The sequence below is a fragment of the Phyllostomus hastatus genome, unplaced genomic scaffold, assembly GCF_019186645.2.
Source record: "Phyllostomus hastatus isolate PE091 unplaced genomic scaffold, TTU_PhHast_1.1 phas_contig_159, whole genome shotgun sequence".
Lineage (NCBI taxonomy): Eukaryota > Metazoa > Chordata > Mammalia > Chiroptera > Phyllostomidae > Phyllostomus > Phyllostomus hastatus.
Window position 1 is genome coordinate 5741600 of NW_025333640.1, and position 25113 is coordinate 5766712.

At 37.5% G+C, this 25113-nt stretch overlaps 1 protein-coding gene across 3 annotated transcripts; it reads left to right on the forward strand.

The window, feature by feature from the left end:
• The first annotated feature begins 1 nt into the window (after window position 1).
• ESCO2 (establishment of sister chromatid cohesion N-acetyltransferase 2) lies at window positions 2-24243 on the forward strand. Of its 3 annotated transcripts, none has more exons than XM_045831685.1 (11): window positions 2-119; window positions 3027-3095; window positions 3857-4688; window positions 7498-7588; window positions 11438-11495; window positions 14249-14375; window positions 15455-15586; window positions 16473-16562; window positions 17634-17777; window positions 19474-19649; window positions 23497-24243. In XM_045831685.1, the coding sequence occupies exons 2-11, from the start codon at window positions 3043-3045 to the stop codon at window positions 23627-23629; spliced, it is 1836 nt and encodes a 611-aa protein (XP_045687641.1). In that variant the 5' UTR covers window positions 2-119; window positions 3027-3042; the 3' UTR covers window positions 23630-24243. The 3 variants fall into 3 exon arrangements, with proteins under 3 accessions (XP_045687641.1, XP_045687643.1, XP_045687642.1); XM_045831687.1 differs by lacking the exon at window positions 2-119 and adding an exon at window positions 1150-1786; XM_045831686.1 differs by lacking the exon at window positions 2-119 and adding an exon at window positions 1776-1909.
• The last annotated feature ends 870 nt before the right edge of the window (window positions 24244-25113 follow it).

The following is a 25113-nucleotide window of genomic DNA, read 5'->3' on the forward strand; positions in this document are numbered from 1 at the left end:
GCCCGTCAGTGCCATTTTTGATCTTGGCGAGCCGATGGTGTTGGCGGCCGAGGGTGTTTCAAGACCCTGGGAGAGGATGGGGCCCGGACGGCTGGTGGTTGGAAAACATGGGCGGGGAGGTAAGGGGTACACCATCTTCCTTTTTTATTGAGCTTATTGGGGTAACATCGGTTTATAAAATCATACCGTTTGCAGGTGCATAATCATATAATACATCATCTGTATATTGTACTGCCTGTTCACCAACCCAGCAAAGTCTCCTTCCATCACCATTTATGCCCCCTCTACCCTCTTCTACCTCCCCCCACCCTGCATGAAACAATCTTAAAAGAAAAATGTCATTGGCTGGTACCTCCACCCAGTGGGTGGTTAAGTCTTGAGGCTTATTTGTTGGTATTATCTGCCTCCCCACACCCCCGCAAGGGCTCCCAGAGAGCATAAACTGTTTGCCTTTTTCATAACTGGATATTCACTGAGCCAATCGCGGTACTTGATACTTCGGTAGTTCGTTAAATTTTTAACGAACCCAAATTCCTCCGTTATTTTCATTCTAGCTCCACCACTTGTAAGGCCCACATTTGGATACATTCTGTGCTTCACCTCCCTCATCTGCAAAATAAAGATGAGTAGAGCAGCTAATTTATCGATTATTTTGCTAGCGTTACATAAATTAATAGGAGGAGGGGGTTAGGACATCCCACTCAACTCAAATAAATTGTTAGTGATACTCCCCAGAGGCAACGTGCCTCTGAGATTTCAACTAGGACTGTTCTGCCTTTATGATCTGCTAATTGTTACCTGTGAGATTGAGCAAATTTCAAACCTGTGAACCTCAGAGATCTCCCTGCTGTAAAGTGGTCATAATCTCACTTCGCTGAAGCTCACACAGTACTTCGCTTTGACCTGTTCCTCTTATTTCATTCTGACTGCATTCTAGGAAGTTAAGTGCATCACTTAAATTTATTTAGGACTAAAAATGTTCCATCGCAGAAGGTAAATGTTTAGACTTGGTATGAATTAGTCTAATAAAAGGGCAAAGTGTACCAGGAAGTGGTTCCACACAGATAAAAGCAATAGCTAACAATCATTGAGTACTTTAGGAACGTTCCTGCTCCCCAAAGCAAGAACCTAGTTATGGCCTATATGTAGTAATTGTTTTCAGGCTCTCAGTTTTATTCTTTGTACAATGGGAATGATAATACATTCCTCATAGGTTGTGGTGTGGAGTAAATGAGTTAAAACAAAGCGTGCAAGAATGCACATAGCAGATAATAGTGCTATGACTTAATTTTTTTAATTTAACCTCAAAGATAAAATAATAAGCTAGAAACCTAACATACTACTAATAAAAAAAGTTGAACGCCAAAGCTTCATATTTGAAAATTAACTGCCTGGAGAATCTCGAGAGGCTACTTTACAAAAACATCTTACACCAAGTGACCCCAGAATGTTCATGAGGGCGTATTCTACGGAAAACTACAATTCCCAGAACACACCTAAACAAGGCCTGGGGAGTGGAACGCGCGGCCGCAAGGGATCGTGGATGGCAAGGTTCCGGGTGTGGAGAGAGTTTCACCTCCCAAGGGCGGGAGAGTCTTGGAGACCACCTCTCCGGTAGGCGGGACGATAACTGATGTGCGGCCAATCATCGAGCCAGTTTCTGAAAGCGCTGAGAAGTGGCGAATCAGGACACAGCAGCTTCATCCAGGCCTGGCGCGCGATAATTTGAATACAGTGGCGGAGCAACAGGCTTGACTGAGGAGAAGTCGCGGGCTCCGAGGTGCAGGTAATAATTGCTGCAGGGGGCCGAGGCGCGGGCTGGAAGACTGAGAAGAACGGGAGATTCTATAGAACGTGGTGGGGGTGAATGTCAAGGACCGAAGACACCAACTGCTTCTCGCACTTCCAGGTCAGCTGGTTCCTATCTTCCTGACGCCGGAGTTTTCCTGTCTTGAGTTTTCTAAGGCTGAAAGAGGAAAAGAATCTTTTCCTCTTTCAGCCTTAGAAAGGGCTTCTAAGCCGCAGCTGACATTAATTCCGGGAGACCCTGGTCTTTCTGTTTGTTTAACTTTGAAATCACGCTTGTGTCATTTTACAAAACATACCTCGTCCGAAGGAAGGGAAGGGGGAAACGTTGCTGAGCAACATGCCATTTGCTCGAGTTAAGATGAAAGATTATTTATTGTCAGCAGCCTAAGGAGGTCAGGGTATTTTGTAAAAGGAAACGAGCGGCTTGGTTGGGGTTTCTCGCCTGGTAAAATTGGAGCGTATCTTTTGCTGGACTCGTAATGAAAGTTGGAATGGTTTCATTGCATATACAGGCTGTTGAAATGCAGTTACACCAACAAGAAAATGTGTTAAATGGAGAATATTAAGAAAGCATAGATGGAATGGAGGCATAGGACAGCATCTAACGGTGTAGGGGTGGGGTGGGGTGAGGGCAGTGGCAAGGGAGTGTTGCAGAAGATGAATGTTTAAACTTGGTGTGAACTAATCCGGCCTATTAAAGGGAGAGTGTGCCTTAAAATAGTGTAAAAAATATTTCATTTTTGGTAAGATCATTTTCCAGCTTGAAACATGTACTATACCTGCTTTTATTTCCTGTTCTAATTACTACTGTAATGTAGTGTTTTTCCTTTTTTTTACCTTCATCGTTTAAAATTTTATTACAGTGATTTGCTTAAAAAAGAAACCCTTGAGCCCTGGCTGGCGTAGCTCAGTGGATTGAGCGCGGGCTGCGAACCAAAGTGTCGCAGGTTCGATTCCCAGTCAGGGCACATGCCTGGGTTGCAGGCCACAGCCCCCCAGCAACCGCACATTGATGTTTCTCTCTCTCTCTTTCTCCCTCCCTTCCCTCTCTAAAAATAAATAAATAAATAAAGTCTTTAAAAAAAAACCCTTTTCTTGGATCTTCATGGACCATCACCCATACAAAAAGTAATTCAGACTTTTAAGGTATAATTTTTATAGTGATTTCTATGCACATTGGATGAATTTGGTTATTATAATTGTCCTGTTGCTTTTAGGAGTTCAGTTAAGAAGATGTCAGCTTTTACTCCAAGGAAAAGGAAGCAGAATTCTTTGAATTATGACAGGTAAGTCTCATCTTATGGGTAGAAATTCTTAAAAAAGAAAAATTCACCTTCCTGTCTTTCTTACCTTCTCTCTTCTATTTCTTAAAATTTCCATTCTTCCACTAGCTATAGTAATATTTTATATTCTAATTCTAGTCTGGAAATACTGTAAGCTTTCAAAATTAATTATTTACTGCTTTTGCAGGTAATCACAGGAAGAGCTATTTACTATGGCTTCAAAATGTGTGTCAAATCTCCCATTACCTTGCTCCTTTCTGCTCTCTTACGAGATTCTTACACAGTGTTTTCCATGCAGTAGATGCTGGTCTGTTAGCCATTCTAGAAAGTCTGTGTACTCAGTACTTACTGTGTGTCACACCAAATGTAAACTACTTCCCACAGAACAGGCCCTAGTTACATAGAATTAATCATTTTAGAAGACTCGGAACCACTCAAGCAAAGTATGTGAGCTGTAATTTGTATTTGGCCAGGACTTTAAAATAGTTTCAAAACATACACATATACACATATATGAAAATTTCTTTGTGAACAGTGTTTTCACAAACACTATCTTTTGAAAACCATTTGAATGCTTTGCTTGGCAAAAACAATTTGAGAAATCTTACTGTTAAACTAACAGATAATGTGTGTGGATGGATGTTTGGTGGAGAAGATGTAATGTTTTTAGTGTGACCTATAGGTAGCATTTATTACTTAGTAAATTGACAAAAATTGAAGTAAAATTAAAATTCTTATCAATGGACCTTGTTTTTTTTTCATAGCCTATTATCAGACATTCCATCAAAGAAATTAACTTTGGACTTTACCGAAAATATATTTTCATCACCTAATAAACAACCTATTTGCCAAAGCAGTGGTAAAAATGAAGAAAAGGTGCCTTACTCTCAACAAGGCCATGCCATTTCAAGTCTGCTCCAAACACCTAAGAAAAATAGATTACCATCTGCAAATCAAGGCTCACCTTTTACATCTTCTGTGTCTGCTGTATCCTTTTACAACAAAAATAAGTGTTACCTCAATCCACTGGAAAGAAAGATGATAAAAGAGAGTAGATCCATTTGTGTAAAGACTAATAATGAAGCTAAGAGTTTTCCTGGTGTGACAGAAAAAGTACAGGGAAAACCAGTCCACTCCAAGAAAATGAACAAAAAACCACGCAAGAGCTTAACTGCTAAGGGTCAACCAAGTTATAAGTGCATCAAGCCTGTATCAAAGAATTCTAAAAATCCCATGCAAAATCGAGTGGTCTACAAACCAAGTGCGGAGAAAGAGAACAACTGTTATTCAGCTGAGAATATGCATGCTCCTAGAGTTCTAAGCCAAAAAGTCAAACCACAAGTAACACTCCAGGGTGGAGCAGCATTTTTTGTTAGAAAAAAATCCTCTCTTAGAAAATTGTCTCTGGAAAATAAGCCAATCCTGGGACTCACTCAAGAGAATAAGTCAGAAGTGATTAAAGATTCTGATGTAGAGACTTTCAGTGAAAGAAAAGGTTTTGAGACAAAACAAGTGCCAAAGTCCTTGTTAATAGAAAAGGAACTGAACATTGAGCTGCTGGGAACAAGAAGTAAAAATGAAGAGAAATTAATAAAGGTAAAGAAAACTAAATGTATCATTTAAAAACTAAGTTGGCTGTATAACAAAACTTCAGTATACATGCTATATATGTAACATGATTGAACAATATTTTATTTTCTTTGCAGTCTAGAGGACTGTTTTTATGACTCCAAACAGTATAGTTTAATCACTGTAAAGAATTTAGAGTCAGGGTGGAAAGATGGGACTTTTCTTCCCTTTTTGGCTTAAGGGAACCTATCATTATTTCCTTGGCACTAAGGTATACATTTTATTAAAATCCCTCATGACTAAAGTCCAGAGAAGTTTAACAACTTTTATTTGGTAGTCAGTGTTTTTAAAAAGTAGAAATAATGAAATTCATATAGCAGGTTTCCAGAAAATAAGCAGATTTTTGTTTGTTTCAGCATATTATTTAAAGTACTGGATTATTCTAGAAAATCTAGAGAATACAGAAAGTATAAAAATATATTGTCTGCAAACCCAGTACTTGGAGATGATCACTGTTAACATATAGTTGGGTTTTTTGTTCACTGTATATAGTATGGTTTCATTGTTGCTATTCTATGCTTTTTTGACCTTGCTCATAAATTTAACACAGATAGCTCCGACTAGTGCTGTCTGACAGAAATAGAATACCAACCGCACTAATTTAAAATTTTCTAGTGGCCATATTAAGTTTTTTTAAAAGTTTAGCCCCATATATTTTGTTACCCTTTCAGTGTTAACCAGTACAAAAAGTCATTAATGCAATATTTTACATTTTTATGTACTAAGTCCTTGAAATCAATGTTTATTTTCTCTTGCAGCACATGTGAATTGGGACTAGTGAATTGTTCTTGCAAATTCTCATTAGCCACTTGTGGCTGGTGGCTACCACAATAGGCAATTCAGGTCTTCCCCTTCTGTTGACTTCCTATCAGTAATCTCATCACAGAAAGGACTTTTGGTTTTCAGGTAGCTAGGGATGGAAAGCAATGGAGGGAGGCAACAGGCTTTAAGAAGGGCTGTCTTCCAGTTTGGGGATTGTATGTCTGTGATGATTTATACTCATCGCAGTCTTTGCAGCTGGAGAAACGACAGGCTTTCACAGTGAGGCTCATATTGAGCAATTCAAACTCACTTACCTTCTCTCATTGTTCTCTTCATTGCCTCCTTTCAGATTCAGTCCCAGATTATACCTCTTGTAGTCACCTAAATTTCAAATCTCAATGGCAGACATTATAAATTGGTGGCCAGTGAACCAAATCCAGCCATAAATGTTTTGCTTTGCCTATATATAAAATTTTTTGAGTCAGCATTCTTTTTTTAAATGTAAGATAACAGATTTCCAGTGTATCATGAAAAACTGAGGTCTGGCAAAGCTGAGCCCTCATTCATGGGTAGCAATAATCTCTCAGAACCCAGTATCAGGCTACCTACCATTTTGACAGGTATGAGTTCTTCATTTCCCTCACTACATCAACACCTGTGTACCAAATTAGATCAGTTTTGCTATTAATTTTACCTGCTGCCCTTGTAGGCATTTAAGTTTGCGGTTCCCACTGTAAATGTTTTCTCTTGTTTATCAAGTATTTCCAATTCTGTATTATTGCTAAATGGAACATGTTCTTGCTGGCTACACAATGTAAGTCTAATTTTACTAATTCTCCATATGGTTCCTGCCAAAACAAACAAACAATAACACAAAAATCCTATATCTTGCTGGGTGTTTTGAGTTTGTTGCATGGGTATGTAAGTGTATTAAAATTCATCAAACTCTATTTACATTTTTTACTTTATATAAATGTTTCAATTTTTTAAAATTTGGGGGGCAATTCAAGCTAAAATTAATTCTTAATCCAGCAACTCAAAGTAGAGCGAGGTCTGCCTTTCCACCCAGGCATCTCCTGATTCATATTCTCCGTGTCTGTCTAGTACAGTGACGTGACCAATCCTCTGCAATGCTCTTTTCTGCCTTATTTTCTGAGCTTCATTTTAAGGGGCATTGGATTCTGTCTAGTTATCATTAGTTTGAGAAGCTATGCTTTTGTGCATCTTAAATTTGTTGAATGAGGCTCTCCTCTCTTAAGATTTTGTTAAATACCCACTACTAGTATTCATTGCTACTAGTGAGGGGTGAATCCTGTCTTCATTACTGGGTGCATAGCCTTTCCTCAACTCATTATGGAGCCTTAAGAAATGGCAATCTGATGGTGTGTCTCATCTCTACTGAGATCTTATGGTCTGGAGTAGTTCTACTTTAATCAGAAGGACTTTTCCCCAAGCTGTACATTCTCTAAGTCCCACCAAATTAGTAATGTCAGTGAAAGTTGTCAGAATTTTTTTCTACTTTGCTTTTCCCACTTCCCATCTACTGCCCAAAAGGGGGAGTTAGAACTTTCTTCAAATACTTAAGAATGTTCTTTTTCTTTCCCTGGATCCCTGTTTTTAAACCTTATGATAAAAGGTTGTCCCTTTCTAGTATGGTGGCTACTGGAAAAATGTTTGCCATTTTCACTCATTTTTCTTGTTTAATTTATTATAGAAAGGGTGTTCTATGTCTCCATTCTGCCATCTTTATCAGGAATTATAAATACATTTTTGATAGGATGACAAATTGCACACTTAAATATGCATTCTCTGTCTTTTAAAAGGTTATGCACATTTAGTAAACAGAGGAAATTGTCCTTAAGATAGGCTGAAAATTGAGGATTTAAAATCATGTTATAAAATAATTCATAATAAACTAGGTATTTAGTTTTAGAAACATTTATTGGAATTCATTCACTAAATGGAAAATGGTTAAGAATTTCAGTTTTTTAAAAATTTTACCTATTATCATCAGGATTCAGGTGGAGTAGTTTCTTCAAGGGAACATAAACCTGATGGAAATAAGTGTTTTCCTTTGGAAGATTCTCACAGTGAGAACCAAGCAGGTAAGAGAAAACTTCTCAGAATGAATTTATTATGACAATGCTTCATTATGTGTATCAATATGAAATTATACAGGATAATTTGGCAAAAGGATATGGCAAAATCCATGAAGGCAGTATACGAATGATGAAAGTTTATTACTTAATAACTGTAGTTTATCATTTAATTCTCACAACAACCCCAGGGAATAGGTTTGTGTGCACGTTTCATAGACGAGCAAACAGACGGGTGAAGTAACAGGCCCGAGCAGGTCAGGCCTCACCTGGCATGGCCTTGTTTGCAGCCAGTGAGCTCCAAAAGTGTGTCCACTTTCAATGTGTTATTTTTCTTTAATCACCTACTATTTTAATTTTGGTCTTTTTAAAAATAAGCTTTATTTTGCAATAATTTTAGATTTATAGAAAAGTTGTAAAGATAGTTCAGATAATTCCTATATACATCTTTCACCCTGTTTCCTCCAGTGTTACCACCTTACATTACCATGGTACCTTTGTCAAAACCAAGACACCCACATTAGTACATGACTGTTAACTAAACTCTAGACTTTGAGTTCACCAGTTTTTCCATGAATGCCCTCTTTCTGTTCTAGGGCGAGTCCAGGATATCACACTGCATTTACTTTTCATGTCTCCTTAGTCTCTTCTCTGTGACATCTTCTGTCTTTTCCTTGTTTCCATGTTTGTTTGTTCATTTGTTTGCTTGTTTTTTGACACTGATCCCAGGTTTGGCTGCCTGCCACTTCAAAAGCCAATACTAGAGAGTCAGGTGCTGGTGTACAGACAAATGGCTGATTCGAGAGCTGGCAGCTGGTGAAGATGGGGGACACTCGTCCCAAACCCCATCTTAACATCTCAGCACAGGCAGAGGTTTTTATAAGGAGAAAGAGGGAAACCAAGAAAGAGATCAAGGGGAGGGGGCTGAAAAATTCTCTATGTGCAGACCAGCACAGTCCAGCACAGTCCATTCTGAGGACCTTGAAACTGGTCAAGTGGTGGTCTGGTGTGCATCTTCCTTGTATTGTAGTCTAAGGTCCGAAAGTCTCCCAGTGCTGGGATGCCTGAAGGCTGGAGTCTGTATCTTTTGAAGTTAGTTCCTAGGATTCTTATACAAACATGCTGTTTATCTAGAAGCTACATGTTAGTCCGATGCAGCACTTACAGACACAATGTCAACAGAATGGTGGGGTGGGGTACATTTTTGACCTTGACATTTTTGAGCAGTACTGACAAGAATGTCCCTGAATCTGGTTTTGTCTGATGTTTTTATCATGATTAAACTTCGAGTAATGGGTTTTGGGGAAGAATGCCACGGAGGTGCAGTACCCTTCCCATCATGTAGGATTGGGGGTGCTGGTGTCCTCGTGACACGACAGAGGGTGTTAACCTCCAGTGTTCGGTTAGGCGGAGGTTAGCCAGGTTGCCCCACTGTGAAGTGACCCTTTTCCCTTTCTATACCCCCGCCTTGGGAAGCAAGTCAGTAAGTTGAGCCGATCCTTTCAGGGAGGGTTGGGGATTGAGCTCCATCTCCTGGAGAGGGGAAATGTTTATTTTTTATTTGGAATTCTTCTGTAGGGAAGAGTTGTCTCTTCGTTCTCATTTATTTATTTAGTCTTTAGATAAATAAATGGACTCATGGAGTCTTATCAGTATGGACTCATGAAAATTTATTTTATATTCTGGGTTATAATCTAATACTACATTATTTATTTTATTGCTCAGGCCATTGGGAGATCTTTTCAGGTCAGTTCTCTTTGGCATGTACCATCCTTTTGTTTTTTGAGCACTTCCTTACTGTTTGGCATTAGTAAGATGCTCCAGTCTCATCATGCATTTTCCTCGTCCCAGTTGTAGAATTAGCCATTTCTCCAAGGAATCCTGGTTTCTTCTATTGGGGAATAATATGTAGGCTCACTACCTGGGCTCACTATGCTCATTGCTACTGGCATGGCATTGTTTCTAGGCGCTCTCAGAAGACAGAGCCACGTATACTTTGTTCCTGTATCTCTCCATCTGTATATGTACTAAAGAAACATAAGTTCACATTTGATGTTGTGACTCTAATCCAGTGCCACAGGGTTTATCCCTTTCCTGTTTATCTGTAACTTCCCTCAGATAGTGAAAAATGTAGTTCTCACCATTCACTCTCCACTTACTTAATTCTTCATTCCCATACCTGCAGGACAGTTTTTAAATTGTTAATCCATAATCTATGAGAAACAAATTTACCAACTAGAGAAATAAAGTATGGTCGTCTTGTCTTTAGCCTTACAATTTTTAGTCAAAACAGCATTTTGTAAAGTTACGTAGGTCATTTTCCCTCTCTTTCCCCACCTCCTTCAGAGTAGTTATGCCGTACAGTTCTAATACAGTCGGCTTCATTCGTCACAGTCTGCAGGACATCTCAGGGTCCCTCGACATATGACTTTTGTTTTTACATGCATTACACTTCACTTCTTGTTATATACAGTTCTGTGGGTTTTGTCAAGTGCATAGAGCCATGTATCAACCACTCCTAGTACTCCACAAAACAGTTCTCTCACCCAGAGTTTCCCCTGTGTACCCTTTGTGGTCACCAATGCCTCTTCTGCCATCCCCCTGGCAACGACTAATTTATTTCCTATGGTTTTACCACCAATGGAATTGTGCAACATGTAGCCTTTCAATTCTGACTTCTTTTGCTTAGTAAAATGCATTTAAGACTCACCTACATTGTTGTGTATATCAATAGTTCATTGCTTTTTTTTGCTAAACTATGGATATACCATGCATAGTCTGTTTATCTTTTTCCCCTTTGAAGGACGTCTTGGCTGCTGCCAGTTTTTAGCAGTTATGAACAAAGCTACTATAAACGCTTGTGTACATGGCTTTCTGTGGGTGTGAGATTTCAAAGTACTTGGGTGAATACCTAGAATCACGATTACTGGGTTGTGTGTAAATCTAAGTTTTCACTTTATAAAAATCTGCCAAACTACTGTCCCACAACAAGTGTGCCATTTTGCATTTCCATCTGCAAAGAGTAAGAGTTCCTGTGACTCACTGTTCTAGCCACCATTCGTTGTTGTCAGTTTTTTGATGTTAGCCATTCTAATAGCTATGTGGTGAAATCTCATTGTGCTTTTCACTTGACAAATGATGCAGAGCGTCTTTTCATGTGTTTATTTGCTATCTGTATTTATGCCTTTGGTAAACTGTCTGTTCAGATCGTTTGCTCATTTGTAATTGGATTTTTTTTTTTATTGCTGAGTTTTAAGATGCTTTTTTGTATTCTGGATACAAGTCCTTGATTAGAAATATGATTGCAAGTATTTACTCCCAGCCTGTGGCTTGTCCTTTCATTTTCCTAAGTGTTTTTTGCAGAGCAAAAAGTTTTAATTCAATAAAGTCTAGCTTAATTTTTCTCTCATGTATTGTACTTTTTGTGTTTTACGTAAAAACTTAGCACCAAATCCAAGTTCGGATTTTTCTTTTTTATATTTTCTTCCAGAAGTTTTATAGCTTCACATTTTACATTTAGATGTGTGATCCATTTTGAGCTAGTGTATGTGTTTTCATATTTTGCATATGGATGTCCATTTGTTCCAGCGTCATTTGCTGACTGTCTTCTCTCCACTGAATTACCTTTGACTTTCTGTCAAAAACCAGTGAACTGTATTTGCAGGGTCTGTCTCTAGGCTGTCTACTGTGTTCCATCGGTCTGTCTGTCTTTTCGCCAGTACCATACTGTCTTGATTACTGTTAAGTCTTGAAGTCAAATAATGTGAGTATTTTGGTCTTATTAGTCTTTAAAATCTTAAGCTGTAAAACTTTGAGTTTATTTTGTAATATAAATTATTGTCGCTTTTCCCCTGCCAGTTTCTCCTGAGTTCACTGTCTATCCCATCTTCAGTCCGTCTTCAGTCAATACAAAAAGGTAGGAATTGCTCTTTTAATGTTCAATGATTATTTAATTATGAGTCCTATGGGTCTCTTTTTCTTTCTTAAACTTCTTAATTTGGAGAACAATTTTTCCTTCTCTGCTAAGGGGATATTAAGGATAGAAGACGAAATCATACCCTTTCATAGAAACTGCATAAGAACCTAAGAGTTGGGAGAAGAGAAAGATCTTTATGGACTTGAGTAATAATAATTGCTAACATTTTTGTGTAGAACCTGGCCCATAATAAGTAGTTTATATCCTTTATCCTACTTAATCCTCACAACAACCTAAAAGGAAGATACTATTATCAATTGTTTTTAGCTGAGGAAACCTAGTAATTCAGCCACAGTTGCCAACTATTAGGTGGCAGAGCCAAGACTAGAATCTGTATTTGAATCAAGCCCTTTAGGCAATATTGCTTTCCCTGGGTAATAATATATCAGTAACAATTGATGTTTAATGAGCATTTACAACCTTAGATGTAGGTACCATTATTACCCCCATTTTATAGATGAGAAGACTCTGGCCAGAAGATTAAGTAACTTGCAGCATCCTGGTGCTATTATAAATCCCAGCAGAAGCTACCACTATCCTGGTCAAAACTAAGAGTGTGGTGTGGGGAGGCCTGGGTGAATGTGAGCTTGCTGGTGGGAAGTTCTGAACAAGAAGTTTCTTATAGTCTGAACATCTTCCTAAGCATCTTTGATACTTCTCTCCCGGTTTAATAATAAATGGCTATAGGCATTGAGCAAGGAAATTCCTAGCCAAGTTCTCCTACTCTTAGGTGCTCCTCACCTTAAAGCACCTCAGAGACTGGGTTGGGTGGGCAGTGTTCCCCCTTCAAAGGCTGTAGTCCTATTTCTTTCACTCTTCCCTTTTCTCATCACTGTCTTCTTTCATGACTGTTTATTAAGGGTTGAAATCTATCATAGTTAGCTGATAAAGGTTGTAAACTAATTTAATCTAGCATAAGGAGATATTAGATAAGGATACTATTGGTCGAGTCATTTGAGATTGCTATGTATATAAAACCCAAAAGGTCCTACAATTTCTTGTGGTTTAATCTATTTTACTTTAAGTAGACTACAGATTATCTGGGTTCACAGTCTCACATTTGTTTTTTGGTTTATTCCTTTATTTGGCAAACATTTATAGAGTATTATGTGGTATTGAACTATACTGAGTTTTTAGTTATGTGAAGATGAATAACATATGGTCATGTTATCTAGGAAGTTATGGTTAGAGAAAGGCATTTAAACAAATACATATAATAAAGTGTTAAAATTGCTAAGATAGAAGTAAAGAGGTTGTGGTCATGAGCTGAGTCACTTAGCAAAGGTTACATAGAGAGACCAGTGCCAGCAACCTAGATGCGTGTTTTCTATATTACAGGTATTAAATAATTACCATCAGCAGTTTGTCAAAGCAGTTCAAGGGCATTATATCCAGAATTTTTTAAATGGAATAATACATCTCACATTTTTTTTAAGTTATATGTGTGTATCTCCATTGGTCATGATGTAAAATGTATTTCTTACCCAAGGTTAATGAAGTCAGTTTGAAAGCCATTCTAATCAGATGATCACAGGACAAGACAGCTTGGCTTAGCTTAAAGCCTTAGACAGTTTTTTCCACCCAGTGTTTTCTTATTGTCAGGTGTTTTCTTTTTTAATTTCTTGCTTTAGGCACTAGGTTTGTTTCCTTGCCTATTTTTCTCTTTGCCTATACTCTCAGAGTTATCTATTCCTTTGTTCCTTGGAAAACCAAGGTCCCTTTTATTACAAGGCAAGGGTTACAAACTCAGTGCCTACAGAGCCAGCGAAGCTGGGTGGAGAGTGCAGCAGGGTGGAGAGTGCAGCCAGCTGGAGAATGCATGCCCATGTAAAAGGGCGTGTGCTGCTTAGCTTCATCTAGTAGGTTCTTTGAAGAAGTAGAGGTCTAGTGATCTTACGGTTTCTCTTGCAATATTGGAAATACACATTTTTAAGTGAAATCCCTACATTTTTAAAATACTAGAAACTAATTCAAAGTCTTAAACACCTAGTCATTCAAAACTTATCTGCTAGCTGAATTTGGGGTGAGGGGCTTCAATCTGCAACCTCTATAAGACAATCCTTACACTCTTTCCTAGTGGGAAAAGGTTGCCTTGACAACATCTATCCAGCCAAAAACACTTTTTCCTAAGAATTTGACAATTGTAGGGTGCTGCTTTAGACATGAGGACCAGTGCATGTATTAGCTCCAACCACCGCCCAAGTAAAAAGTTGTTGGGTCATATGTGCTGATGGCTGACTTCCTATGGATCTGTGGGCTTTAATATTCAAATCTACGTATTTGTTGTGGTACTCCAGGAATTTCTGTATACCTACATGGGTAAATATTGTCCTAAAATGTGTAAAGCAAACAAAATATTATTTTTTATGAGTGAGGTCAAATCAGGAAGAGATCCTGCGCATGCGCATCTGATACTACAGATGAAAGTCCCTGGGACTTGGAGTTACAAGACGAGGATTTGAGTCTCAGCGCCATTCTCTACTAGTTACTTTCCCTTGAGTAAACTTCTGATCGGGAGTGGGCCTGAGGCTTCTCACTGTTCCTAATCCTATTATTTTATCAAGTTATTGTCTCTAGAAAGCACTAAAATTGCCAGGTGCTCTACAAATGTCATATAAGTATCAGTTTTCTCTTCATTGTAATTCTCTAAACATTTTAAATTATTAAATAACATTTATCAACTTTATTTCAAGATCTCTAGTTGAAGAACAGTCTCCTTTGGGATTCAACACACCTACTAACTTCTTGAAACAGATCAATACCCAGAAGAGTACTAATGCCAGAGATACCAATAAAGAAACAAAAGACCAGCTTGTTATTGTGAGTAGGTTCAAACTGCTCCTCCTGTCCATGGCTCTCACATACAGAACATGAAATCAGCCATGTTGTCTTAGCATAGTTAACATGGGTTATAGATATTTTGAGTTTTGTAAATGCCAGTTTTGTTGTAATGGCAGCATTTAAAGATAGTCAAGTGAATTTTCAAATTGATACTGTTGGGTGATGTTAATCATTTAGCAGAAAGCTGATGAATAAGTTGCCTTAAGATAAGGAAGATTATTGTTGATCAGCGAAAGAGTTAATGAGAATAGCTACAATGTATTAGACTTGGGTGTTTGGCAAAGTCTGGCCATGGGCCAAGTATAGACCACGATCTGTAAGCTTAAAGTGGCTCTTACATTTTGTAAAGGTTGGAGGAAAAGGAGAAGAGTATGTGACAAATCATGTGTGGTCTGCAAAGCATGAAGTAGTTACTCTCTGGCCCTGAGACTGCAGAACCTGGAATTTCCAGTAACATGGAGCAAAGCCTTATGGGATAGAATTGGGTTCACTAGTAAGCCATGACATCAAATATTTCTGATCTCCCTGTTAATTTATCTATGCCTTCCCTTAACTTTTGTTATGTATCATATTTATTTTTATCAACTCTTGGGGCAAAGAATTTTAATATTTCTAAATACTCAAGGGAAAAATACTGTATAATGAATATAAAAGTTCTAAGACTTTGCCCTTTGTCATTGAAACAAGGCTGTTTTAGGTTTCTATTTAAGAGCTTAATAAAGAAGTTTCCATTGTTTATCTTAGCTATAAATTTTATGATTTAATCTATTCCTTTTTAGAACTATGGGTCTATCTAGCTAAAGAATCTTGATTTTTCCTTTTTTACATGTCCGTTTCAAGAGATAGTTCCACTTATTTTATTAATTTATTGCATTTCTTGGGTTTTTTCTTTTTCATTTTACGTGGGGGTGGGGAAGGAAGATAGACTACCCAGACTTTCATTTAGTACTTCACTTGTGCCAACATAAAAATAAGGAGAAATTTGAATGAATGGTTACATGAACTAAACTCAGAGCTATTTGTGACATGCTTGGATGGCTCCTCCCTCCCCTGAATAGGACGCAGGCCAGAAGCACTTCGGAGCCACCATGTGCAAGTCCTGTGGCATGATCTACGCGGCTTCCAGCCCCGAGGACGGGCTGCAGCATGCTCAGTACCACCACAGGTTTCTGGAGGGAATCAAGTACACGGTGAGTAAACACTAGTCTTCCGATTCGTCCTAAAAGTAAAACTGCTTTAAAAGATACACGTCTTTTTCTTAAATATTCAAAGACCTATATATCCATAAATATTTCACCATCTATAGTTTTACTGTCCTTAATATTTGAGGCTAACAGTATTTAAAAGTTAAAAAGTACCATTGTAAACTGTCTATCCTAATATAATAGAAGTATTGTTCCAGGTTAAATGAATACCCTGCATTCTTACCTCTAGCTTTCTGAGCAGAGCTGAACAGTCAATACACAAAATTCAAAGACGAGGATGCCTCCCTCCTCCTCCTCCACACTTTAACTTCTTCTTCATAGATAGCCTTAGAAAACAGCTTTTCTGTGACTTCTCCAGGCTTTTTCTTTTCTGAGGTCTCTTTATCAAGCAACTTGCTGGCCCAAATACATCCTATTATTGCCCCTATCTTTATGATACCTGCTACTCAAGTGCATCCTCCCCCAGCCCCATTTTTATTGCTGTGGTTCATAGCTTCATAGTATTTTTAGCCTGTTTTATTATTCTGCCCATCCCCCACTTCCCCACTCCTAACAACTTACTTTTTTCCAAGTTAGTAGGTATGATGGATCCTGCATATTCCTATGAAGAACACTTATTTGACTTTGCCTTGTTTCGTAATAGGTTATGTATTCACACATCTCCCAATAGAGCGTCAGCCACTTGAGGACAGGCACTTTGTTTTAGGCATCTTTTATTTTCCTTCCCCCAGTTTTTAATTGGATTTTGTTCCATCTTTTTTTTATATATCATTTGCTGTTCTTTTTGTCTTCTCCAAACTAAATTATTTATTTAATGTTATGGGTTTTTTTCCTTTTCAAATTAAACTATGACTCTTTTTCTCTTTGGCAGGGCTGGAAAAAAGAACGTGTAGTAGCAGAGTTTTGGGATGGGAAAATTGTGTTGGTTCTGCCACACGATCCAAGTTACGCTATCAAAAAGGTACAGAACACTAGCTTTTTAAAATTTATTTAAGATTTTATTTATTTATTTAGAGAGAGGGGAAGGGAGGGAGAAAGAGAGGGAGAAACATCAATGTGTGGTTGCCTCTCACTTGGCCCCCACTGGGGACCTGGCCCACAACCCAGGCATGTGCCCTGACTGGGACTCAAACTGGCAACCCTTTGGTTCACAGCGCACACTCAATCCACTGAGCTACACCAGCCAGGGCACTAGCTTTTTAATTCTCATTCTCCTCCTGCTTCCTCTCCCCAACCAAGAGATCACCAGTGCTGAAGAGTGAAACGCCTTTGCTGATACAATCCCCTTTGGTACACATGTAAGGATGATTTTCATAGTAGCTCATACAAAACTAAACTTAGAATTATAAGACAAATAAAGGAATGGAAGTTGGAGTTTAAAGACAACAGCTTGTTCCCTGACTGGTGGGGCTCAGTTGTTCGGGCCTTGTGTCACAAAGAGAAAGGTTGCCGGTTTGATTACGATTTCAGGTGAAGGCACATGCCAGGTTCAGTCCCCACTTGGTTAAGGTGCTTATGAGAGGCAACCAGTCAGTGTTTCTCTCCCCTTCCCTCCCCTCCCTCTAAAAATAAATAAATAAATAGAAAAGACAAAAGCTTATCCTTTACATTTATCTTCCACTTGTGAAAGATTAGAAACTAAACTTTTCGATGTTGAGAGATGAGTGGCTCCAGAGTCTGTTTCTTGTGTTAGTGTCGCCTGCACTTATTCGGCTGGGTGTTTAGCCCCAGTAAACAATGAATAAAGCTGAAACAAAGCCTGTTTTGGCACTGATACTCCTTCTCCCTCCCAGGAGTCTGAATTTCTTTCTGCCGGAAGGGATCTTTAAAACAGGTTCTTAAAACCCAGTTTGCAAAGTGGCAGGTACATGCATCAACAGTGAAATAACTGGGAGAAGAGAAGGCTATGCAGATTTAGGAAATAGGGATAAAAGAGGCTAAAATGATAGTGATTGTAAATTTTGTGTATATAATTATAGTTTCTCTTGCACTTTTTAAAACAAATTCATCTCTTGGTTTTTAAAATCATTAGGTAGAAGACGTCCAAGAACTTGTTGACAGTGAATTGGGCTTCCAGCAAGTTGTGCCCAGATGTCCAAACAAAACCAAAACTTTTCTCTTCATATCTGATGAAAAGAGAGTAGTTGGGTGTTTAATTGCAGAGCCTATCACACAGGTACGTTGTAAGTCTTTTAAATTACTGGCATAATTTATGAGCAAAATAAATTAGTTGGGAGAAGTCTCAATAAACATTTAAGACTACTACCATAAGTGACTTTTTTTTCCTGCTGAAACATCCTTAACTGTATGAATAATTGAAGTTATTTACTTCTGTTAATATTTGTATTTTGCACTATAAAAGCAGGATAACTTTAGTCGGTCTCATGTTCATGCAGTCATTTCTATAGCTGGCCTATAAAGTACAGTGGTTTCAAATAAGCAAACCTGTAGATCCCAAGTAAGGAACACGTAGCTTAGTGCAGGTTAATACAGGGGTGGGCAAAAGTAGGTTTATAGTTGTAAGTATACAGTTTACTTTTGTATTATTATGTATTATTGTATTATTTATTTTTATTATTTGTCTTTTTCTCCCTATTATTGTTATTATTTTGTATCCTTTTATCTTTTGGGTAATGATGGCTGGTAATTTAACCTACTTTTGCTCACCCCTGTATATTTGCCAAAATTGTTACTTGTTCCTTAATTAGAATCTACTTTAGGTACTAATTAGCAGTACCCTAGCAGTACTAGCAAAGGAGTCATCAAACTATAGCCTGTGGGCCAAATGTGGCTGCCGCCTACTTTTGTAAATGAAGTTTTCCTGGAACACAGCCATGCTCATTCATGTCTGTGTTACATGCAGCTGCTTTTGTGCAACAATGGCAGGTTAGAGTGGGAGCAACAGAGACCACCTGGCTCAAAGAGCCCAAATTGTAGTGATTTGGCCTCTTAACAGAAAAAGTTGCCAGACCTTGTTCTAGAATAGAGAGATGTAGTTTTTGCCTTCAAGGACTTTCCAGGGTAATTTGTAGATAGACATTTATAGTTGAAATGTGTTCTTTCTACCTGTATCATATTCCACACTTGTCTCCTTCTTTTAAAATACTTATCTCACTGTGTCATGAAATGAAGCTAGCATAAACTTATTTTATACTTTTTTGTGGAGGGGGAAAGGTAAGTGTGATTTTAAAGAGGTAGTAGCAAGAGGAAGATTTTTGTGATGGTAGAGTACCTCTGTACTTTGAATGTGATGGTTAAATGAATACCGAATACTGGCATAATGAATTGTCATGAAACTATACACATACATTATACCCATGTTAATTTCTTGGTTTTGATATTGTACCATAGTTATGGAGGGTGTAACCCTTGGGGGAAACTGAGCCCTGTCTGTACTAGTTTTCTACTACCTGTGAATCTGTAATTATTTCAAAATAAAACATTTTCTTAAAAAGCCATAGATGCCAATCAAATTTTGTAGTTAACTTGTAAAAATCTTTAGTGTTTTCATTTTTAAAAAATATATACATTTTAGGTTGGAGAGAATAAGAGAAGTTTATGTATTTTATGTACTAAAAATCAGTCTGTTTTTTTTTACAGTTTTTTCTCTTTTTCATGATGGTAAAGTTTCATGATGGTATGTAGTACACTGGCATGTTGGGAATATCTCAACACCACTAGTATTTTTTTCAAGCATTGTGTAACTATAAAAGAGTAAGAATTCAACAACTATGAAAGAATTTTAACATTTTTGGTGAATGGATAATAAGATTAATTTTAAACTCTTAAGTTTTGTTTATGGGATGGTTTTTAAAAAGAAACGTGAACTTACCTGTATCGTTAACTCTAGATGCTTCTATATATCATTGCAGGCCTTCCGTGTCCTGTCTGAACCAACTGGTCCAGAATCCCCAACTTCTCGAGAATGTCACAGGGCGTGGCAGTGTTCAGATGTTCCTGTCCCTGCAGTCTGTGGGATAAGTAGAATCTGGGTCTTCAGACTGAAGAGAAGAAAGCGCATTGCAAGACGACTGGTTGATACTCTTAGGTAAAAAATATAATAAAATAAAATGGGCCCAGATTGGTTTTCCCAGAACCATTCCCAGCTCATGATCCAAAATGAATGATGTTGATAAGACACTTCTGGATACATTCTATCAAAGTTGGGCTGAGTAAGACAAGTGTTGGCACTGAAAAAACTCCCACAAAACTAAACTAAATTTACTCAGTTTAGGATACAACATTCCCTTTCCCAGGTCTGAAACATAATAACCCAGTGCTTTTCAAACTACCTGTGGTAAAAGAAAGAATAGTTTAATTTGCTACAGACCAAGACTTTAATAAAAGAAAATAAAGATGAATTGCTAGAAAATAAAATAGAAAAACAAAACAAAAAAGGAAAGTACAAGTCCTAATTTTATTCAGTTTCAACAGATGTAAAATTAACATTTCAATAAATATTTAATGATTAAATATAAAACAAAGAAAATGAAAGTTAAAAAAATTACAGAAATTGTACATGTCCGTTGATAGTAAATAGGTAATTAATAGACTTATTATAACTCTTAAGTGTAACTAATGTAAAAGTGAATTAGTAAGACAATACAGAGTGGGAGAAAATATTTGCAAATCATTTCTCTAATAAAGGTCTATTATATCTAGAATAAAAGAACTCTTTTAATACAATCATAAAAAGACATACAACCTAATTTAAAGATGGGCAGGATTTCAAAAGACTATTTCTTCAAAGAAGTACAAATGGCTTATAGACACATGAAAATCTGCTCAACATAATGAGTTATCCAAACTAAATCACCAATCAAAACCACAATGAGACACCACTTCATACCACTTCACACCCACTAGGATGACTGATCAAAAGAAGGGAAAATAACAAGTGTTGGTGAGGATGTGGAGGAAACTGCACTCCTGTACTTCGCTACAGGAATGTAAAACGGTGCAGCTGCTGTGGGAACAGGCTGGCGGTTTCTCAGAAATAGACTGTTACGATATGACCCAGCAATTGTACTCCTACCTATATACACAAAAGAAATGAGAGCATAAATCCACTCAAAAACTGGTATGTGAATGTTGATGACAGCATTATTCATAATAGCCAAAAAAGCATGAAAACCAAGTTCATGATTAATGGACATATACAATGTGGTATATCCATAGAGTGTGATACAGATACTACAGTGCGGATGAACCCTGAAAACATTATGCTAATTGAAATAAGCCAGTCACAAAAGACCCCATATTGAATGATTCCACTTAGAGAAAATGTCCAGAATAGGCAAATCCACAGATAAAGTAGAAGAGTAGTTTCCAGGGCCTGAGGGGTGATTGGAGTGTGATGATTGATGGCTTTGGGCTGCTGGAATTAGATATTGGTGATGGTTGCACAGTTTTGTACTATTACTGAAAAACCTCTGAATTGTACACCTTGAAGCGATTAAGCCTTATAGTATACAAACTGTATCTCAAATAGCAATTCTCCATTTTAAACTCATATGCATTAACATTGATACTTAAAAGTTTCTGACGTGACAAATGAGCTTATTTCTTGCTCATGTTAGTTCACCTAATCTAGATTGGACGGGTGAGTTTCGCAACACTATTCTCTCAACTTCTGTACTTGATAACAGATTACGAACCAGTGAGGGAGCGCACTTTGACCAGAACGAGAACCACCCTTTGAGTAGCATCATTCTATCTAGCCTTTTGAGTTCTATACACGTTTTAAGAAAGAACACCAGAGACCACTGTGGGGATCCCATCTTTGGTCACAATCCTGCTCACCCACATACACTTTATAAAGCAGAGCAGTGAGAAAAAATGGTGTCTGCAGAGATTTTTATTGGACAGTTAATTATGAAATACCTCTATTTCCTATATTTTATATGAAGAAATACATAAATTTTATATGTAGAGTGCCCGTATCTTACCTAGCTCCACCAGGAAGTAGTGTAGTGCTTCTCAAACTTGAAAGTGCATATTGAATCACCTGGGGATCTTGTTCAAGTGCAGGTATGGTTCTGTAGGTCAGGGTAGGGCCTGGGATTCTGCATTCCTAGTACGATCTCAGGTGATGATGAATGTTGCTGGTCTGTAGATCATACTTTGAGTACTAAGGCAGTAGGTTATCTCTAAGTGATAATGAATAAATGTTAAATTGCCCTCAAAGGAGAAATATAAAACACATTTGAGAACATCTTTTCTGACATCTTTTCTGACATGTCTGAGTTGAAGATGCAGGTAACGTAACTGACGTCTAGCCTGTATGTGAGGAACCTTAGGCTGGATTGTCTCTTGTCCATACAGGCAATATATGTTTAAATCCTCACAAGGGTAGAGTATTACTCCTAGTTACTTTACATAAGAATCACCCGAGGCTCAAGTGGGATTATTAAGTACAAACTTATGCTGATGAGCTAGCTAGTAAAAAGACAGTTAGGACTCAACCACAGATGTAATATATTTTCTACAGCTGATAGCACTAATAAAGGCAGGACTGTTTAATCAAGCCAGTTTTGCCTTGGACATTCAGCAATGAACACTGCATTTATATAGTAAGGATATCAGAAGCTTAACCTTTAATTGAATCCAATCCTTTAAGTTTTTATTTTGAAGTGGTTTCAAAAAAAAAAAGTAGCAAGAATAGTAAAAAGAACCCCCATATACCTTTGCCCAGATTCATCCAGTTTTAATGTTTACTTTCTTTGTATTTCAGTGTATATTTATTTAAGAACAAGGATATTCTCTTACATAAGCAGAGTTCAATGACCAAATTCAGGACATTTAATTTTGACAATGCTTTTGTCTAATGTATAGTTCATATTTCAATTTTGGCATTTGTCTCAAATGTCCTTTATAGCCTTTTCCTTCCCCTGCCCAGGATCGCATATTGCACGTCGTCATCTCTTTAGTCCTCATTTCCCTTAACCTGGGCCAGTTTTCTGGCCTTTTCTTTTATGACATTGAAGAGTACGGGCCAGTTACTTTATACACTATCCCTTACGTTTATTGAATTCGTTCAACCATTTCATTACTTTTAACCCTAACAGCTCTGGGTCAGGGAGAGTTGTAGTCAAAATGCAGATTAGTTTTTATCCTCGTACAGCTCTGAGTATGTGGTATAATTGAAAAGAATGCAGTTATTGGTTAAAATCAGTGGTAGGTTTCTTTGGTTTTTATTATCTGTGGCTTTAAATCAGCAATATTGCCTCTTATTAGTTGTTCGCTACTGTGGATCACCTCGTCAGCTGGATGGTTTGTATGATTCCCTTTGTCTCAGCAGAATTTTTTCTGGACCTCAGTTTTCTGTTCTGTGAAATATTAGACTTCCATCTCAAATCTAAAGCATTAAGTCATGCTCTGGCCAAGTGGCTTAGCTGGCTGGAGCATCATCTTGTACACCAAGTCTGTGGGTTCGATCCCTGGTCAGGGCACATACCTAGGTTGCAGGGACCAAGTCCTGGTCAGGGTGCATACAGGAGGCAGCAGATCGATGTTTCTGTCTCTGGGTGAGGATTAAAAAAGTAAAACAACACTAAGTGATCTTATCACATAATAAGATAGAATTTTTTTTTGAGAGGGAAAGGAAGAAGGGGAGAAACATCAATGTTGCCTCCTGTACGTTCCCCAAGAGGGGACTGAACCTGCAACCCCGGTGCTATGAACCCTGACCGGAACTGAACTGTTAACCTTTCGGTGTCCAGAGCAGCACTCCAAACAACTGAGCCACACTGGCCAGGGCTAAAATGTTCATTTCAATTGAGTTTATTTAAAGAGATTTAATTTTTATATTTGGATTGCTTTAAAATAAATTGTGTTAATGTTTAATCAAAATTTAATTTGGTTTCACTGTTAAATTTTATTTTCCTCTTTTTTAGGAATCGCTTCATGTTTGGCTGTTTTCTCAGTACTGATGAAATAGCATTTTCTGACCCAACACCAGATGGCAAGTTATTTGCAACCAAGTATTGCAACACCCCTAATTTCCTTGTATACAACTTTAATAGTTAAAGCCAGTTTCAACTATGGAAGAGTTACTATATGAATGAGTTCAGACAACTTATATAATAACCATTCAGCAAATGTTAAAAACACCGAGGTGCACACACACAATCTGCTGTTCCTTATGAACTGAAAAGTCAGGGATTTGTTAAAAAGTATCTGGAGGTTCAAAGGAGAAATCTTTGGATGATGTGCACTAGCACTCTGAATCCTTAATTCTGAAACTCCGTAGACATAACTGGAAAATTACTTCTTACGTAAGAACACTGACAAAGCAAGGTGGTTTCCAACAGAAATGTGCCTGCTTACCTTGTATGGAGCACTTTTGAATCAGGATTATCTCATCCTCAATCAGAAGCAAACAGGCAAATTTAAAGATAAAATTTTCACACCCAGTTTTTAAAGGTAGTTCCTGAATTCTGTACCAGGAATCTTCACCTTATAGGTAGCTCAGTTTGAATATATTTAGAAAGTTTTAAATGTATAATTTCTAATGGGGTAAGATGGTAAAGACTTCCATATGCTTTTATGTACAACAGAATTCTATAGTTTGTTTTCCTCTCTTTAAAAATCATTAATTGAAAGCAGTTCTCACCAGATTTAATTAAAACTAAACTTAGTAATTGCACTATTGTAATTTAATTTATGGTGTACGCTAATTGTGCTACTTATCTTTAGTGAACTTATTACTAGGAATTGAACTTCACAACAAAATGGATGCCCCAGTGGGGATTAGATGATTCACATAGTTGGTTACACTTAAAATTGTTTTGCATGTCTGAAATACTTCTTGTCCTATGACATCTAACAAAATGTATAGTATCAGTACGAAGGTCAGTGAGTATATACAGGGTCCAGCAGAAGTAACACCTGCTTGAGTGTGACTGGTAGGGTAATAATATGGGTGTAATAATTTGGTTTGAATTTGAACATTTCACCTAAAATGTCATATGGTGTGCTTCAGTGTGATATGTTGAGCGCTTGAATGTTACCTAATTACATGCTTATGACTTTGTAATAAAAAAGGGGTGTTATTTGTGCCGGACCTTGTGGATCTAGGCTGATGGGCCAGAGAACATAACCTTATGTAAATACAGCTAAATGTTTTAATCTTTTTAAAAATAAGTTTTCTATTATAATTCATGGATACCTTGAAAAGCAAAGAATTATTCAGATTGTTGAGTCTAAAAACATTTAACTGCTATCTGGCAATAATTCTCTACGGAAGTAGATTTCCAGGTTATAACTGTAGAGTGTGTTCATTTATGTTCTTTTATTTGCCTGTAAGCTAACGTGGTACCAAAAGTTAAAAGCCTGAGTTCCAAAAGAATGTGAACGTGTTAAAATGTAATTATGCAAACATTTTAATGTTATTTTCTGCACTGTTTTTAATTTTATTTTAAACATTTTATTAACATTATTTGCTTGCTCAATGCTTTTGTGATGGATCAATTAAAATTCTTTTCAATATTCTCTTTGTCTATTCTCATACA

Bases quoted from the DNA above. Each gene is read 5' to 3' on its own strand.
- ESCO2 (XM_045831685.1), top strand. From the start codon at position 3,043: ATGTCAGCTTTTACTCCAAGGAAAAGGAAGCAGAATTCTTTGAATTAT. The intron at 3,096-3,856 runs GTAAGTCTCATC...TTTTTTTCATAG, and splicing joins AATTCTTTGAATTATGACAG to CCTATTATCAGACATTCCAT. The intron at 17,778-19,473 runs GTACGTTGTAAG...ATATCATTGCAG, and splicing joins TTGCAGAGCCTATCACACAG to GCCTTCCGTGTCCTGTCTGA.